At 44.4% G+C, this 20004-nt stretch overlaps 1 protein-coding gene across 1 annotated transcript in view; it reads left to right on the top strand.

Annotated features, from left to right (window-relative positions):
* Window positions 1-20004, top strand: part of large1 (LARGE xylosyl- and glucuronyltransferase 1) — an 87780-nt gene that overhangs the window by 49101 nt on the left and 18675 nt on the right. The window contains exon 7 of the mRNA XM_068586753.1: window positions 18331-18435. Coding sequence (XP_068442854.1) covers window positions 18331-18435 — 105 coding nt within the window. The remainder of the gene's footprint in view (window positions 1-18330; window positions 18436-20004) is intronic.

The raw sequence follows: 20004 nt of genomic DNA, 5'->3' as shown, positions 1-20004 counted from the left end.
GCGTTCCCAGTAACAACACTGGAAGGCGGGGCCAAAGGCCTGCTGTCATAGCCTCCTCCTGCATCTCATCTCACTAAGTCTCTCCAACAATATCGACCATCCAGCCAGCTCTTGTTGTTTAAAGAATCCTTTAGGACGTCAGCTGTAGTTCTGAATGAGGGCCAATCACTGCTCTTTATCTTCCTTCAGCCAAAGTCTTAAACTGAGGTGAACTGTGACACCTGGGTACCTCACTGCTATTGACCAAACTTCATCCACTGCAAAAGACGCTGACGTGGTTTAAAGCTGCTCGCCTGCTGGAGGAGGGCATCGGAGACGAGGATGCACAGAAGTCTCAATCAGGTGCATGACTTTGACTTTTGAAAGAATGAAAAGAGGGCAGAAGTATTTACACAGCAGCTTTTTTGGTGGTGCAAGCAAAGTAAACACTGGTGTGTTTCAGGGCCAGGTCTGGAACCTCGTGGCCCACAGCGGCCCAACATCCATCACACACATCCCATCCTCCCGCTCCTCTAGCGTGCCACTCCCTAAAAACACTACAGCCGTGTCGTGAGTAATGGGCCCATTCAGACAGCAGCAGCACCACAGCGCTGGGAATCCCATTACTTCCACCACGAAGGCTTTTCACTGCATTGAGCGAAGCCTGAGTGATGCACTGAGCGCATTGCAGGATTGTATACTCCATGAACAGGGAATCCCACAAGGATATGGAGTCCGTCCAGCCAGTGGGTGGAGCAGCCAGCTACATGACCCCTACCACCTTCTCTCCGGACATACATTTTGACCAAAACAGCCCAACGTTGGTTCCTCTGGCACATTCTCATGCCTCCACCACATCATATAGACGTATCTCACTTTTTGTATATTTGAATGAGTTTTCCATTCTGATTGTGTGACGACGGGTCGTCACTGCAAGGCCTAGTGATATGATGAACTGGAAATATTGTAGATGGCATGGAGATACTTACCTGTTTCCTCTTTCCCCAGGGTGTTCGGGCAAAAGATTTCCCCGGGTGCCTAAGCACCCACTTATAGTTCCGGGTGGGACCAAGTGGAGGAAAGGGAAAGGGGGAAGTGGCAAGGTTTTTGCTGTCTTGGGTGAAGTAAATGAGAAGTGTTATAAGTTATGTTATTTATACCGGGTCTAGATGTTAGTAAGTTAGTAGGGTTATTTTCGGGGTTGGCACAATAACATAAATGTTTAGGGCACATATTTTTGGGTGGTGAGACGGACCCATCGAGGGATGGTCTGGGCCAATTAGTCACCAAAGGGGGTTTAAAAGGAGCTTCATTTGTTTGTGAATGTCAAGTTCTGTCAGCTGTTTAGTGCATTTCCCCACTTGAAAGGGATTGACCCATCCACTCGGATTTAACTGGACTTCACTCCAATGAAAAAAAAACAACTTTTCCCTTTTTTATCTCCTTTTATTTTTGAGATTCAGTTCATGAAGTCGAAATTTTCCATTTCACTGAAAAAAAGCTCCCATTTAGCAAAGCTCCCTTTCCGCGACTAAGGGTGAAAAACCGGCTGCCTCTCCGTGTCTGCAGATGTGTCTGTTATTTCTGCACAGCGTCACGCTTCTCACGCTGTCAGATTTCTACTTTTCCCCGCAGCTACTTCCGGAGCCGATAGCTCCGCCCCCTTTTCCGGTGTCGGCAATAACGTTTCTAATTTCTGTTTATTATCTAGTCTACTTATTTATCTCCACATTATTTCTTTTTAATATATATACACACATATATATTTTACTATAATCTAAATTCCACGTTTGACTTCACACCTCCCACTCGATCTCCCCATGGAACCACTGAGGAGATCGCCAACTTTCGAGGCAAACTGCAATTCCACTTGAGTTTTTAACGTCTACGTAGGGATGTTCTGGTCTTCAGTCGGGAGTAGGACAACCAACCGCCTGACGTCCCTGTGAAGAATAGTAGACTGGATCTTCTCCTTCTGTTCGCTTTGGACCGGACGACTTGCTCTTGCTTCCTTTGTTGGTCTCGTTACCGGAACATTGTAGTTTGGGAAGATCCTGATGTTGACGTCCCTCACGACTCCTCTACTGTCGGCATTTGTGCTGATGACTCTGCCAAGCTTGAATTGCCCCCTTAGCGCATTTTGGTCGCACAGCCAGACAACGTCCCCAACAGCGACATTTCTTTCAGCGGTGTGCCACTTGCTTCTCACAAACAAGTTGGGACCAGCAAGTTGGCTCCAATGCTTCCAGAACTTGGTCACCTCTGACTGCATTGCTCTGAGTCTTTTGTAGGGGTAGCTGGCAAAGTCGAATGTTTGGACATCTCCCCTTTGAGATGCCCGCCCAAGAAGGAGCGTGTTGGGTGTGATATATTGAATAGAGTCTTCCCGGCTCTGTACTCTGGCGTCAATTGGGCGCTCATTGGCCAGGTTGGCTGCTATGTGAAGAGTTGTCTGGAACTCGCTGTATGTGAGCTCGGACTCCCTTCCAAGGGTCTGGAGTGCTCTCTTTACGATGCGTACAGCAGCTTCAGCAGCACCATTCCTGTGTGGCGAGTCAGCTGGGTTGATTTTCCACATCCATTCCGTCCCATTTTTGGCCGCGTTCTCAAACAAGGCTGGTTTGTTTAGGCTGTCCAGAAACCTGTAAAGCTCCTCCAAGACTGGTTTTGCTCCAATGAAATTGGTGCCTGGGTCTGACCAGATCTTCCTTGGGTGTCCTCTGATTGCTGTGAACCTTTGGTAGGCCATCAGGAACCCTTCTGTTGATACTGTGTTTACCAACTCTGTGTGGATGGCTCTACTGGCCATGCAGCAGAAGACCACGCCCCAGACTTTTAGTTTCACTCTCTTCTTCACATCATCCTTGACTTGGTATGGTCCAAATAGGTCTATGGTTGTGAATTTGAAAGGCGCAGAAGGTTCTGTTCGTTCAGGCGGCAAGTCACCCATTACTTGTTGACATTTTCTTGCCTTTGCCTTCCTGCAGATTATGCAGCCATCAACAACCTTTTGGGCGATCCTCCTTCCTCGTATGACCCATGCCCTCTTTCTCATCTTGAGCAGGGTTCCAGCCACTCCATCGTGACTCTCTTGGTGGGCCTCCCGAGCAAGCAGTGTGGATACCCATGTGCTATAGGGTAGGATAGGGACTGCCACTTGATCTTCTTTGAAGATTTGCACTCGCCCACCACAAACTAATAGCCCGGAGTCTTCCTCCTTATAGACTACCAGTCTGTCCGTCGTGGTGCTCGGGAAGGTTGCGCCTTCTTGCATCGCAAGAAAGATATCTCTTAGGACGTCTTCTCGTTCTTTGACTGCGACGACTCCTGCCGAAGAGACTGCCTCCCACTTTGAGCTCTCTACGGCTCGATTTTGTCCCATGAACTTCTTTGCTGCTTTCCAGATCCATGCAATTGTTTTGACCAGTTGAGTCAAGCTACTGAAGCGCTTGACGTCCACGAGGTCTAGGACGGTTGATCCCGCTGGTGGTCTTCTTTGTTCAGTTCTTGCTCGGTGTTGATCTGACTCAGCTTCTTTCGCTTTGGCTCTCGTCGCAGCAGCAAATGTCTTTTTCTGCAGCTTGTTAATGCTCTCCCTGGCAGCGCTTGCTAGATCTTTTGCTGACTTGATTGGCCACTCACTTGCTGGTAGCTTTAGGAACTCAGGCCCATTTTGCCACTTCCGGCTGCTGCTCCACACAAGTCTGACTGGGGTTGTGACAGAGTCTGGGTTAGGAGCAATGAGGTGACTCACATACCACACTGGTCCTTTCCAGTCCTTTCTTGCGTCCTTTGTCAATTTGATTGCCGCCCTTCGGTCAATAATAAAAAATGATGTTGCAACTCAACAGCTGGCTCTCCAGAGTGCCTTTTATTTTGAACTTGCCACTCGGTCATCGTAACAGATTGTAAACATGAGGTGAACTACAGTAAAGAAGAGCTAGACTTAGCTATTAAAGTCAAAGTTGATCGTATTCATTTACGTATTTGATATGTTTGTTGAAATTCTCATGACTTCCTGACAGTAATGAATCTAATATTTCTTGTAAGAATACATAACCCAGTAGTTGTGCTGTTGTAAGACTGTAATGAGCCTTAATATTGTTTGTTTTAGTGACATCTTCACAGCGAGGTTTCATTCATTCATTATCTACTCCATTCACTGTGTGGAGATAAACCATGTGGATGTCCCGTGTCTGTGCAATCAATGCAGTTATTAACGTGTTTTATCCATCGTCAAACTCTCCCGGCTGTCCTCTCTCCACGTGGCAGGACACATCCTCTCTGCTGAGCACACGCACCGTCAAATAGAGCATGTGGGGGCGGGGCTTATACAGACACGTTTCTCATCATCACCGGCACAGTACGGACCCCAAAGGCAGCTCACCTCCCCGTCTGCCAGATGGCCATGAGAGGAAGTAAATGTTTGACCCAAACAAGACGTATGAATAGGATTTATTATTCATACACAGGCTCTGAACCATCTCTCTCCATACTAATGCAGGAACTACATTGAAGTAACATGTGAATGTGTTCAATGCATGGGCGCTGGTGTTAAATAAGGTTATATCCTTTATATTCCCTTTTTTTCACATTCAGAAGAGGTGGCCAACTATCATCTGTCACTACAAAAACATTGAACACAACATCGTCTACATGCCTTTCATGCATCTCGTTCCGTTCTGAGCGTGACCTACTTCAGCCTCCACTCGACGCCACAGCATCACCCAGAGCAACGTGCTAACATGAAGCACTTCAAGCTGCTCAGTGCCTTTGTAGGCCAGTGTTAGCGGGGCGTTAGAGAGCAGAATGACATGGAGCAAAAGCTCCTGATGAGGTCCTGGTGCTGAACACAGATGATGTACGAGAGCAGCCTAACACACTAGTTTACATGTGAGATCATGCAGATACAGATGAGGAGTGAAGGCTGTTTATGTCGACAACAATGAAAGGGGAACTCTCCCTTTAATTTATACAGAAGGGATATTGTGGTTGTTTGAGGTACTACTCCATTGTTGAGAGTCCTGTCTGTTTCTCCAAACTCCATCAAGATAAAACCCTGACAACTCTCTCCTCTTCTAACTGAACACGCTGCATCCGGTCCTCTGGAGGAGCTTACGGCTGAAATAACCCTGAGGAGGAAGTCATCCACAGATGTTTGCATTTACAAGGATGCATGTGGTTCTGTGATGGGACATGGAGGATGCTGGGTTTTTGGGGCTCGACCTCTGCTGGTTAAACTGTGATTTCTCTGTATCTGCTGCTTTTACCATTCACGTTTACTTTCCAAGTATCTTTTGGGCATTTTTACCTCTTTATTAGTGAGTCTCAGGACCGGACATGATGGTGAGAGATGTAGAAAGCAACAAAGGTCCCTAATAGGAATTCAACCAGGCATGAACAGGGATCAGTCCAGAATATTAGGGGCCATTTGTATCCCCATCAATATTTAAAGTCTTTATCAGGGGACCCAAAAGCCAAAAACAGTTAAAATAATATTTATTCCGAAAAGGGTAATCCAAAAACAGACAAGATTCAAACTGAAGCCAGGGACAGAACCACACAGGTCACACAGTACGAACCGACAAGGAGACAGGAGACAAATGGGGATTACATACAAGAGGGAGGTAACAAGCAACAGGTGGACACAATGAGGGCAGCACAGGTGCAGGGAATCCACAATCAGGAACCAGGTCGACAGACAATCACCAGGGCAGGAAGTGCAGAGACACAGGGGACGCAAGACTACAAAATAAAACAGGAAATAAAACTCAAACCCTGACAGTCTTGGATCGGCTATTCTGACAGGCTGCGATGCCAGGCTGGCCCCTGTAGGACCTACAATCACACAACCACACATCAATGCAGCTGCTGTTCGGGAGTCTTTCCAAACTTCCCGAGGGCCACGCCCCCTGAACATACTGGGTGTGCCTCCCATGCCTCTGAGGACATTTGCAGGAAGCTAAACTTCCTCAAGTCACGCAGCTGCTACTTTTCACTCTTGCAATTGATGGAGCCGTGAGGATCCATTCACCCGGTTACACCTCCAGTGTTTAGCATGTGAATGAAGGGTCGAGGCAGAGGACACCACAGCCACACACTGTGTGCTGGAGGCAGACCGGCCACTTACAGTGCGAAGAATGTCACATCCTTATCTGAAGTTGGCAGCTGCATCAGCATGTTGTGGACGGTTGAGCTGCTGCTTCTCACAACGAGCCCCATTGAGATGCGGGGCTGTCAGACAATGATGTTCCTCCAATCTTCAGGTGGAATCACACAGTTAAATATCACACATGTTAAGCTCCATTCTCCCCCAGCCTCCCACTGCCTGTTTTTCGCAACAACAAAAAAGGTGTTTTTAAAAACGGAAACTTAATTATCTCTGCAGCCGCACGGTTTATTAACTTCATTTAAATTGTTCCAATACCGCAACCCTTGTGAGAAGATATCGATGGTTTAAAAAGAACCGTTAAGTTAAAGACCCCCCTTAACTCCCAATGAGGGTCTATGGTGCTTAAAAGGTAGCTGGTGACACTTTGACAACAGCCTCAAAGAACCCATTTCATCAGCAGTCCTACTTTCATTGTTGTGTCTTTGTTGTGTAGTAGTTACCCCATCTGATCGCTGTTGACGTGAGAGATGACAGGAATGGAAGTGGAGAGTTAGACGGGCAAAGGGAAGCAGACCATTAACGATGAATAAGGACTCAGTTTGATATCATTTTGATTGACATCAGCAATAATTGCATGCCACTGGTGTGATGAAGCTTTTCCACAAAGCTGGTGAGCTGGAACTAGAGTGCCATACACTCACACTGGGATTGTAACCCATGTAGCCTCCTGAGCCTCCAGTCTGAGGCCTGGGGCTTTTCCCTCTTTGTTGTCCTTCCCTAGTAGCAGAAGGTATTCAAGTACTGCACCTCTTTATCTACTGAATAAGCTGGCAGTGCCCCTGCACAGTTTTAACTGAGGATCTACAAGGGAAGGTTAAAGTACATCATTGATCTAACCAGGTAATGCCTCACAGTTGATTGGCAGTTTGAAAACTCCAACAACACCAAAATACAAAAGGGTCAGACTTTTTGAGACTGAAGGGCGATAATAGACGTAAAGATCATCAAAGTCGAGTCTCACTCATACCGAAAGCAATAAATAAGGTGCCTCTTTGACAAATTTCAATGATGCTCTGATCATCTTTGAAATGCCGAAAATTCTGAAGTAACGGTATTTCAGGAAAAAGTTGTTTTTTTAGAGAACATGGTATAGCTTTCCATTGCAAAACAACTTCATAAATAAAGTAACCTAACCTAGCACCAATAGCCCTCAACGCCTTATTGTTAAGTGATTGATGTCATATGCAACTAGATAATGTGCTTTCCATCGTGTTAGACAGAAGATACACTCTGACGGAGTTGTTGGAGCAGAACCATCCACTCGCTGTTGTACAGTGAGGCTTCTCCTCGCCTAGATTTGCAGTAAAAACCTTTGGCTATATACGCGACACCTTCCTGTACAGCGCGCACACCTGACGACAACAGGTTTTTTTTAGCCTGGCATCAAGTTACAAACAGAATTTAGGTTAAGTAGTGAGAATGGATGTGACCGACCGCCGGTTACGTTTGGCATTTTATCCAGTAAAAAAAACAATAACTATCCAAAACGGATATGCGGCTGCAAAAGCAAAACCTGATTGGAACCTATTTGACGTCTCAAAAGTTGAGGCACCCAACACTTTATTTGTGCCTTCATTGGTGTACGAACATTTAAAAGAAGAGGTTTTTTTCACCTGGGGCCGCTTTATTCTGGTCCGGGTGTGAGGATCAAGAAGGTCAATCTGCCACGTCCTCTCTCCTTTTACAAGAGACAGATAGGAATAGTTTAAAAACTAGAACCAATTGATGGACCTGCTGATTGGTTGACATTGGGAAATGCCGAGCAACTGTCCTGGTTCTGCAGGTAATATCCAAATGGGATCGCTGCCCTTCTGCCATCCACAGAACTAATGGCAGATGGCGCTTTGGCAGTATGACTGTAGCATCTTCCTGGCCCTGAATGAGGAACACTTAAGAGTATTGCTGTTTTCTAGGTGCATGCCACATCATTCCTCTCTTTTCCAGCAGTTTGGCCCTCGTGTGACAGAGATGCTTTTAAGCTGATCACTTGGCTTTCTTTTCCTACCTTGGAAGGTCAAAATGCCTGCTGGAAATAAAAGCTATTGTGTTATGAGGAAACAAGAACGTAACTGATGATAAATGTGACTAAAAATGCCATATTACTTGAGTTAAAGTTTGAACTGTGATCCTGTGAAGCTGCTAAACTGAGTGCTGGCTCTTCACACCGAAGGAGAGACAGCTGGAGTGAGAGATGATGTCGCGACTGGCTGACTGATGCGGTGTTTGCTGTTTTTAATATTCAGTTGAAAGTGATCCTCATTGTTCTCTGTCTACTGATACTTATGAGGCAATGTGGCCTCGTCTGCTTTGATTCATTTGGCAGGCAGTTAACACAGCAGCCATGATTTAGTTTGAATGAAAACTAGTTTGATTCTGTCAACAGGAGTATCAGGTTTTTAAATGCCTTATGCTCATGTGGAGAGGGATTCATGTGCAGAGGGATTCATGTGCAGAAATATTCATGTGCAGAAATATTCATGTGCAGAGGGATTCATATGCAGAGGGATTCATGTGCAGAAATATTCATGTGCAGAAATATTCATGTGCAGAGAGATTCATGTGCAGAGGGATTCATGTGCAGAGGGATTCATGTGCAGAGAGATTCATGTGCAGAGAGATTCATGTGCAGAGAGATTCATGTGCAGAGAGATTCATGTGCAGAGGGATTCATGTGCAGAAATATTCATGTGCAGAAATATTCATGTGCAGAGGGATTCATGTGCAGAGAGATTCATGTGCAGAGAGATTCATGTGCAGAGAGATTCATGTGCAGAGGGATTCATGTGCAGAGAGATTCATGTGCAGAGGGATTCATGTGCAGAGGGATTGATGTGCATGTCCAGAAAGAAGAATTTTATGTTTGGAAAAGGAATTGATAGATATGTATAAATTATTGTTAATATAATAATAATAATAATAATAATAATAATAATAATAATATTTAAAGCGACAGCAGCAGAAACCTGAGACAAAATAACTAGCTCTCAAATGACCAACACAGACATATTGAGGGAGGAATAGGTACTTAGTAAGATAGTTATAGATAACTACTTAGTTATAGATATTTAGTTAGTTACAGATAGTTGGATATAGATAGATAGTAGATACATATTTATAGATAGATACTGAGCTAGTTATAGATTGTGAGATAGTTGGATATAAATAGATAATAGATAGGTAGTTATAGATAGATACTGAGATAGTTATAGATTGTGAGATAGCTATAGATAGTGAGATAGTTAGTTTAAGATACTTAGTTAGTTTAGATAGTGAGCTAGTTATAGATTGTGAGATAGTGGATATAAATAGATAATAGATAGGTAGTTATAGATAGATACTGAGCTAGTTATAGATTGTGAGATAGTTGGATATAAATAGATAATAGATAGGTAGTTATAGATAGATACTGAGATAGTTATAGATTGTGAGATAGTTATAGACAGTTGGTTAGTTAGTTATAGATAGTGTGATAGTTAGTTTAAGATACTTTGTTAGTTATAGATAGTGAGCTAGTTATAGATACTTAGTTATAGATACATGATTAGTTATATAGAGATAGTTATAGATAATTAGTTAGTTATAGTTATTAGTTACAGTTAGTTATATATAGTGAATTCCTTACACATAGTGAGATAATTGGTTGGTTGTATATACTTAGTTATGTATAGATAGTAAGACAGTTAGGGATAGTTAGTGAAATATTTAGTTAGTAATAGGTACTTACTTACTTATTACTTAGTAAATATTCAGTTAGTTATAGATAGTTATATATAATGACATGGTTACTTATAAAGAGTTAGTTATAGATAGTTAGCTATAGATAGTGAGATAGTTAGTTATAGATAGTGAGATGGTTAGTTGTACATAGTTAGTTATATATAGTTATATATAGTAAGATAGTTATATATAGTGAGTTCTAGATAGTGAGATAGTTATAGATAGTTAGTTATACATAGTAAGATAGTTAGTTTTAGATAGTCAGTTATATATAGGTAGTTATAGTTAGTTATAAATCGTGAGATATGTAGTTATAGTGAGATGGTTAGTGTTAGTTATAGATAGTGAGATGGTTAGTTGTAGATAGTGAGATGGTTAGTGTTAGTTTTAGATAGTGAGATGGTTAATTATAGATAGTGAGATGGTTAATTATAGATAGTGAGATGGTTAGTTGTAGATAGTGACATGGTTAGTTATAGATAGTGAGATGGTTAGTTATAGATAGTGAGATAGTTATAGATAGTGAGATGGTTAGTTATAGATAGTGAGATAGTTATAGATGGTAAGATGGTTTGTTATAAATCGTGAGACAGTTATGGTTGAATAAAGACACTATTAACAGACCAGCTGAGGAACAGTAAGTCTACAAGCAGCTCAGATAAAACACTTACAAGAGAAGGCATGGATATGTCGTGTTGTGACTTTATAATAGTCTAATCCTTGAATGTACTACAAACCCTACTTTCAAACATCGTTTCCAGGTCAAAGTGTCATCTTAGAAGTGGAACAATATGCTTTATATAGAATATCTCCTCGTTTGACACCAAACAAAAAAGAGTTCCACTATAATGTCACTAGTGTCAAATATGTCACATTTCTTAGTTTCAGTGACTTGAAATCATGAATTTGCACCGCATGAAGCAATAACACAAAACCATCATATCATCATAATTGCACATATGGCCGTAGTGAGGAGCATTATGGCTCACTAGTTCAATAGTTAAGGGTCTCCTGGTGAGCGTGTTGACCAGAGCTCCATGCGGTGCAGGCGGAGGATGAAATGGGGGAGTGAGGAGAGAATTGGGCCTGCTGACCTTGGCTTTCATCTTTACTTGTATCAGCAGCACTGACTCAGCAGGAAAGACTCCCACTGATCTTCTTGTACCTCTCCACAGCTAGTTTAAGAACTGCTCACCCCCTCAGCCAGCCACATGCTGGAAAATAGATCTGGGATGGCCTGAGGTTTGCTGTGTGAGGACTTTGCTTTGTGGGACATGCAGACATTACATCGTATTCTGTCCAACTCTGTTATGTTCTCTAACCAGACTGTAATTGCAGAATAGCAGGTATTGGCTTTCGTCCTTCAGGGACTATCGGACCAGATAGCCACTCGCTAAATTACAAGATCAATAGCAATTGAACAGTGTAATGTGAATGAAACTGTTTGGGAGATTCTGGACGCTGATGCAGTGGCTGTGTTTGAATATAGAGTGTGAACAGTGCAAATAATCACCTTGTTTAATGGGCTATTTCCTGGAAGATGTTCTAAGCCAGAGTGGTTCATTCCTTTCCTTCTTTTCGTTGACACAGAGTAGAGCTGTATTGATTTTGCTTCCTTTTTCTTGCCCGTCATGGCTCTCTGACCTGAAAACCAACTGTTTTTGAGAAAACAATGGTGGAGGTGTTTACGGTCAGTTGCTCCTTAGTTTTTCACATCGTGGATGTGAGGATCCAGCTGACAGGCCCAGCCAGAGATTAGCTGCTGGATATGTGGAGCATGGAGCAGCTGAAGTGGCTGATGTTTCACTCAGGAGTTAGGCAAAACTAAAAACACAGGTAAAAGAGAGAGAGGATTGGACACATCAGGTGACACAAACATGAGCTGGAATGAGCGATCATGTTTCTATCTGCTGGATGTGTAACAAGGCAACATTTTGCTGATTTGTTAGATCTTTTGTTTTCAGCTTGTTCTGCTGCTCTCAAGGGGCCAGAAAAGACCAGTTAGTAGCTAACCAGTTATACAGCTTCAAATACACCACATTTACACACAGAAGGACAAAGGCCGCTATCGTTACCCGTTATGCCACTACGTGTGGGCGGAGGCGGATGTCGTCCTGCAGCTCCAGGCTTGACAGAAGTGTTCAGCTCATGGTTGTAGTTGATCATGTGAACCGGGTAGTTGCCGTGCTCTTCACTGGTCTTGTGTTTACTATTGAATGGCCATATGAATAGTAGCAGCATCAGGAGCATGCAGGCGTGTTGTGTTCAGTGTTTGCTTTGTCCGTTCTGGGCTGCAGTAGAGACCTGCTCCATGTAGATATACAGGACTCTTACAAAGGTAACGTGATTCTTCATTTTAGGGGATTATGTGCACATTATACTCCTGTGATTCAGCTGCTGTTACATACATATTTTTGGTGATTCCAACATGATTAAGTTGTCATTCACTATAATTGTACTGCTTTATTTCAATCAAAGGTGTTTAACCATGATGAGTAGACTGGACTAGAAGGGATTTTCAGTAGAAATGTTCTTCCAACATTCAGCTTTCAGGCATTTCTCTGAGAATCGCCTGAAGTTTGTCCCCGTTAAAGGAGACGGTTTAGTTTTGAGCTCTAATTGTCCCACTCAGTCATCACCTTGACGACAGATATTTGTTCTTTGTTTTGCAGCCTTTCTAAAAGGCGGCGCCTGCTCTCTGCTGCCTGCTCCAATAAGCTCTCATTAATCTTCCTTACAGCCTTCATTAAAGCTGCCACGGCCACACTCCGGGCTTCTCTCTCCTCCTTAATGCCCATCTCCCCGACCTTTATCTCTGCCCAGCTTGCCTTCCATAATCTCTGGCCCTGAAGCCTCGGTTACATCCCTTCCTCTCGCCTCCCCTCATCTCCTGGATCTCTCCTCTCCTGTCCTCTTAATGCCTTTTGTCTAGTGGCTCAGCAACTAAATGCATGGTACTGTTGAGCATTGAATTCAACCTTGAATTGAACGTTGACGCGGTACTCCATTTGTGAGGTGGCAGTTAAAGTTCTCTCCTGTCGTTGACTCAGACATCAAAGCCTACTTTATGAAGGGATTATGTTTCTGCTGGCTCAAGGTGGAGCCAGATGACCCTGAAGTGTCTGTCGTTCGGCCCTCAACCCTCTATTACAGTCTGCACAAGTTCAGACTGTAAAGAAGCTGAAAGAAAATACTGCTTAGCTGCAGATTATGACTTAATTATCTACTTATCTCAAGATAAAATAGATTTTTTTTAAATGATTTAGCTTATCATGAGTTTTTAAAGCTCCTATCCTGAATTGTGATTCCCATACATTCTCAATTAGAGAGGTTTATTTACATGCAGAAATAACAAGGCCTTTATTGGGCCATGTATTAAGTCAATGTAGTCACTATTTTCTTTTTTACATTACATTACATGTCATTTAGCTGAAGCTTTTATCCAAAGCGACTTACAATAAGTGCATTCAACCTTATGTACGAACTAAGAACAACAGGAATCAAGAGAGTACAATTTCTTAATAAAGTCAAACTACAAAGTGCTATCAGTAAGAGCCATCTAAGTGCTGCTTAAGTGCTGCTACTGTCTTTATTCAAGGTGTAGTCGAAAGAGATGGGTTTTTAGTTTGCGGCAGAAGATGTAGACACTTTCTGCTGTCCCGATGTCAATGGAGCTCATTCCACCATCGAGGAGCCAGGACTGCAAACAGTCGTGATTTTGTTGAGTGTTTAGTTTGAGTTACGGAGCAACAGGCTGATTGGCTGAAGCTGAGCGGAGCGAACAAGCTGGTGTGTACGGTTGTACCGTGTCCTGGATGTAGGTCGGACCCGATCTGTTCATAGCACGGTACGCAAGTACCAATGTTTTGAAGCGGATGCGGCCGGCCACTGGTAGCCAGTGGCCGGCGCAGAGGAGTGGAGTAGTGTGAGTGAATTTCAGGAGGTTGAAGATCAGTCCAGCTGCTGCGTTCTGGATGAGCTGCAGAGGTCGAGTTGCATTAGCAGGTAGACCTGCCAGGAGGGAGTTACAGTAATCGAGGCGAGAGATGATCATGGCCTGGACCAGAACCTGTGCTGCCTTCTGTGTGAGCAGAGGACGTATTCTCCTAGTGTTGTGTAGCATGGACCTACAGGAGAAGAGGACGTATTCTCCTGATGTTGTGTAGCATGGACCTACAGGAGAAGAGGACGTATTCTCTTGATGTTGTGTAGCATGGACCTACAGGAGAAGAGGACGTATTCTCTTGATGTTGTGTAGCATGGACCTACAGGAGAAGAGGACGTATTCTCCTGATGTTGTGTAGCATGGACCTCCAGGAGAAGAGGACGTATTCTCCTGATGTTGTGTAGCATGGACCTACAGGAGTGTATTGTTGCGGTGATGTTGGCAGTCAGGGAGAGTTGACTGTCAAGTGTCACACCGAGGTTCCTAGCAGTCGGGGTCGGGGCCAGCAGTGCATTGTTGAAGGTTATTGTGAGTTCTTGGTTGGGGGAGCCTTTTCCTGAAAGGAAAAGCAGTTCAGTCTTGTCAGGGTTGATCTTCAGGTGGTGTCTGGACATCCACTGAGAGATGTCGGTCAGACAGGCAGAGATTCGCTCTGGTATCCCTGTTTCTGATTGGGGAAACGAGAGGATCAGTTGGGTGTCGTCAGCATAGCGATGGTAGGAGAAGCCATGCGAGCGAATGACAGAGCCGAGGTAGTTGGTGTACAGAGAGAAGAGAAGAGGACCCAGGACGGAGCCCTGAGCGACCCCAGTAGTGAGAGGACAAGGATCAGACACAGATCCTTTCCAGCTTACCCGATAAGTGCGATGGTTGAGGTAGGACGACAAGCGGGAGAACGCAGTGCCTGAGATACCGAGATCCTGGAGGGAGGAGATGAGGACCTGGTGGTTCACGGTATCAAAGGCAGCAGAGAGGTCTAGAAGGATGAGGACAGAGGAGAGGGAGGCTGCTTGGAGACAGCAAGGAGGGCCGTCTCTGTGGAGTGGCCTGGCTTGAATCCAGACTGATGAGGGTCCAGAAGGTTGTTCTGGTGGAGAAAGCAGGAGAATTGGTTAAAGATAGCTCGCTCCAGAGTTTTAGAAAGAAAGGCAAGGAGAGAGATAGGTCGGTAGTTGTTGACTTCGGACGGATTGAGAGTGGGTTTCTTCAGGAGAGGGTTAACTCTTGCCTCCTTGAGAGAGTTGGGGAAACAGCCGGTTGAAAGGGAGGTGTTGATGAGGTGGGTGAGAAAGGGAAGAAGGTCAGGAGTGATGAACTTGAGGATATAAGATGGGATGAGGTTCAAGGGGCAGGTGGTTGGATGGACGGAGGTCACCAAGGTAAGAACTTGATTGGGAGACAGGGGGTGAAGGAGGACAGTGAGAGGGAAGAAGAAGTTGATGGAGGTGAAGTAGTAGAAGAAGGTAGAGTGGTGAATGAGGAGCGTATGTCGTCTATCTTTTTTAGAAGGGTGGAGGGAGGAGGAGGAGATGGGGGGGTCAAGGAGGTTGAAGAAGATGGAGAACAGTTTTTGGGGTTAGAAAATGAGGATTCAATTCTGGATTGGTAGAACAGGCTTTTGGCTGCAGTTATAGAGGCAGAGAAGGAGGAGAGAAGAGAGTGATAGGTGACCAGGCCATCAGGATGTTTGGATTTTCACCATTTCCTTTCCAATGCTCGCAGAGTGGCTCTCTCGGCACTCACCGAATCAGACAACCACGGAGCCGGAGGGGACTTGCGAAGCTTTCGTGTCGTAAGAGGACAGAGAGAATCGAGGGAGGAAGACAGGGTGGAGAGGAGAATGTCTGTAGAAGAGTCAAGATGCATGGGTGAGAAAGAGTCTGTTGAGGCCAGAGAGGAGGGAGAGAGAGTGCGAATGTTGCGACGGACAGGTGCAGAGTCAGTTGATGTGGGAGGGTTGTCAGTTCCACAGAGTGGGAGAGAGTAGGAGATGAAGAAGTGGTCAGAGACATGAAGTGGAGTCACAGTGAGGTTGGATGTAAAGCAGTTTCTGGTGAAAATATAGTCAAGATGGTTGCCAGCTTTGCGAGTAAGAGGGGAAGGACTGAGTGAGAGAGCAAAAGAAGACAGTAAGAGTACCAGTTCACATGACTTCTCTGTCTGGATGTTGAAGTCACCCAGAAGGATGATCGGAGGGTGGGGGGGGGGGATAAATAAAGTTTCTATATCACCTATTCTTTAACGTTTTTGTACTGCAGTTTGTTATTTATTGGGTGACATATGCTAACATGATATATCTGTGATAAGCTAACATTAGCCAATACATGAGTCTTTCTCTAGGAAATAGCAGTTCCTTTAAAAGAGAAGTAGGCAAGTTGTGAGAATGATGTACTGATGGAAATGTGCTTCCTTAGTTGGCTTGCTTTGCCCCGCCTGTATTTGCAACATGTTTTATATGTATGTGTTGGCCACACCTCCACCTATTTCTAACCTAATGAGTGACAAGTGACTTTAATTTGAGAATTTCTGGTATAGTTTTTCCTGATGTTGATGGTACGTTATAGTCTCGCCTTCAATCTTTTCCTCCCAAAGCAAATGTTATAAATATGACTATGTATATAAAAAAACATGCAAACATTTGGTGTGAAAAGCAAATGACGAACGTGTATTATCTATGTGCATTCCTGGATGACTGCAGTGAATACAGTGGGTATGGATAGTGGGTATCTCCTTCTGCTCCATGCAGATGGACATCTTGTGTAAAGCACGTGCCTGTGTGTCCCAGCTTTCAACGGCACATGGTCGCCTCCACCTGCCTCTGTTTAGTGCACGACACCTGTTCTTCTCACTGGAGCAGACAGACAGTTACTCAGAGCACCAGAAGCTTTTCTCCACCTACAGTCTAAATGAGGGAAAATGGTATGCCTCCTGCTCTATGGTCTAATTAACATTGCTGGGGGACAAGACCTAGGAAGAAAATGTGTCACTCATTAATGCGCACAGATTGACCTATCAATACGACGGCCAAGTTTACAGATGTAACTGCCACGTGGACCTTTAAGACTGAAACAGCCCGGCCAGCTTTGAAAAGATCCTGCAAAGGGCCTGAGACTGGATCTGACCCCCTGTACCCTAGTATTTTGAGCCTTTGAGGTAAGGCTGTCAGTTACCCGACATGGAGAGTCGCTGGGTCGGGGGCAGCTCAGTGCTTCTGAGGGAGCTTTCTAAGCCATTCTGAGCCTCCAGACTTGCAAGCTCCACTCTCTAAACTGACCATTCGCTTTAAATAGGGAGTCAGGTTAGGAAACCTGAGCCAGAACTGTGAGCAGGACGCAGGACTGGTGTAGTGTTCTCGTGCAGTGTGTTGAAACTCTGGACTAAACACCGAGTTAAACCACAATCAATGAAGACAGAGATCGTAGTTAGTTTCACCAAATTTACTGTTACTCTTTCCTCAATCATGCTGGTGAAAACTGCCAACAATGACAATCCAAACATTCAGTCCACATTCTTAACATGACATTTCACAATAGAAAAATATAAATCCATCCATTCTCATCCAATCTGCTGCTAGCCTGCTCACCTGACCTGCACTGCAGCAAGGCAATCCTAGTGGGACCCTCCAGCAGCGGAGGCTCAAACCAGCTAAAAGACTAACATTCAAGTTCATGAAGACCAGACTGAACTGTGGGCCAATAACTGCACAAGACTGAAACATTGAGCATGAGGAGGAATTCATCCTCACGACACACTCTCGGGTCTGTGGAGCTGCTCAACGACAAGGATGCTGGAACACCTCCACGTTGGATAGAGGGAGAGCCCACAGCCTTAAAAGAAGAACAAGCTGCACTCCATAAAGACAGGATGACAAACAACACAGTGTTGACTTCCCTTTGAACCGAAATACGGATCTAATGGAGCAGCTAACCCGCTGAAAACAACAGGCCAACGGCAGAAGGTCAGAGGCCGCTTGTCCTCCACGAGGTCTTGAAAGCTGGGACACAAAGGTCACGTCACATGTGACTGTGTTTACTTCAGGCCTCCGGGTGTTTACTGGCGTCAGAAGGAAAGAAACAGGATTTTTGGATTGAAATTTGAATAGTATGTCATTATATAAGTTCTTTTAATAATTGTAAATGATTTCAAGCAACAGGTCTGCAGCCTTTTCTGGGTGTTTGAAAGTATTTAGGTAAAACATGTGAAACTCACCAGCTGATTTGGAGCAGACAGGCCAGGTTGAGTCTACCTCAAAAGACTTCAAAGAATTGTGTCATTATGAAATAACTCCAGAGAGGCCTTCAACACCACATATTGAAAATATGCGACATTGACAGAAAATTCAAATGTTGTTTTCTGAAAACCGCTTGAGCCAAAACCTACAGGACGCAATACATAACTACAGAAAAATGAATATGAGACAGTGGATAAAGAAATAAACTCTTTAATGAACTCTTGTTAAACTTATGAAAGCTACAGAGAAAATAAGTATGATGTTGTGTTGTGATGTTGTTCTCAGGCCAGCAGGTTCTGGGTCTGGTGGAGAACCAGAGTGACTGGTACCTGGGGAACCTGTGGAAGAACCATCGCCCGTGGCCGGCTCTGGGCAGAGGCTTCAACACTGGTGAGTTTAAGAGCAAGTCAAGTTATCGTGTTAGCATTAAACCGACGCCCCAGTTGCAAACTTATCAGCACAATTATATTAAAGCCTTCATGCAAAATATTGGATTGGTGACGGAGCTTAAGGAAGATCTCAGAAAACCTCCGCGGTGAGCTATTTGAATGCCACTGTGGACAAGAGCAGTGTATCTATGTGATGGGTCTTTTGTTAACAGCTTTCTTGTGTACAAGTTCTGATAGTTATCGAGAATTGACATATAATGAATATAAAATGATGCGTTTCATGTGTAATTGACTTTAAATACAAACATCAAAACGAGTGTTCTTGTTTATGTCTGTTTAGTGGGAAAATAAATGTCTCTACTGAAGGAACCAGTTACAAAATCCAGACCACGCAATCAACTGCGGTCATTAAAACCAGTAAAGCTCAGCAGCTGGTGGAGTCGATGCTGCTCAGTGGTTCAGCTGCAGACAACACGCATCAGTCCACAAACTGTAAGAGGCATGGATAAGCCAGCAGGGTGTGGACTGGGCCACCAGCACCCAGTCCGCCTGTGTTGAGGAGAAGGGGTCGAAGAGTGTGACGTGGACTTGGTCCCAAAAGAGTTCCCATGTAGCCCTCTGATCCATGATGAGCGCTTGAGATGTGCGTAAGAGCAGCAGATCAGGTAACGCTTCCTCTGCTGTCTGGGACATTTAACACTGAATGTATCAGGGAGGACTTGGACACATCGAGCAGACAGGACAGGATGGAAGGGCACGGAGAAGCCAGGATGCCGCTGCCGTTCCTCTCAGGAGGGCCATGGTGAGGTGCTGAGGCCCAATCCCACTGCCCCGTGGCTGGTGTGATGGTGTGTGGACGCTGTCTGGACAGGCCACGCCTTCTGCCCTCTGTAATGAAGCCGAATGTGTCGGACAACAGACTGAGACAAAGCGCTGAGCAGAATGGTCGAGACACATTGTGATGAGTCGGAGGGAAGACTCCCTGAAGAGAAATGATTGTCTGAAAGGAGCTCAAAGCTCAGAGTGAATCAGGCTTTGGCTGTAAAGTTCTTCATCTCCGTCCTCGCTAATGTAAAGGCAAGATGGAGAGACCAACTGTTTTTCTTTGTAGTGAAGCAATAGCAGGAATAGAGCTCCTGTTCTCCTGGGAGGAGATTTCATCCCCAGAAGCTCCACCTTGTTCATTGACACAGCTCTTGTCTCTATTATTTCCTCCATATCCTGTTATGAAGATATGACAGCTAATTAAAAGGCCATGCATCAAATGGAGACCATGTATTTCTGAATTAGCTATACTTTAATAAACTCTTCCTTGGGCAGACGCGATCAAGTCAAAAGGGGTCAGTGCAATCTTTCAGAGCTTCTCTTCATGTAACTCCTCTGGACATATCCGGCCCAAACGGGACATGTTGATGACAGCCCTGGCGTGAGGAATTCTACATGCTTATTATTGAAACTAGGGTTGCCGTGATATACCGCTATTGATGATGACCGTGATATTTAAAAGTTAAATATTGATAACGTGAACAATACGCACAATAACATCATATTACCACTGTAGAGTTATAGT

Source organism: Clinocottus analis, unplaced genomic scaffold, assembly GCF_023055335.1.
Source record: "Clinocottus analis isolate CAN_PGR_092001 unplaced genomic scaffold, fCliAna1.0.p SCAF_20, whole genome shotgun sequence".
NCBI classification, from domain to species: domain Eukaryota; kingdom Metazoa; phylum Chordata; class Actinopteri; order Perciformes; family Cottidae; genus Clinocottus; species Clinocottus analis.
This window is presented reverse-complemented; position numbering and strand designations above follow the sequence as displayed.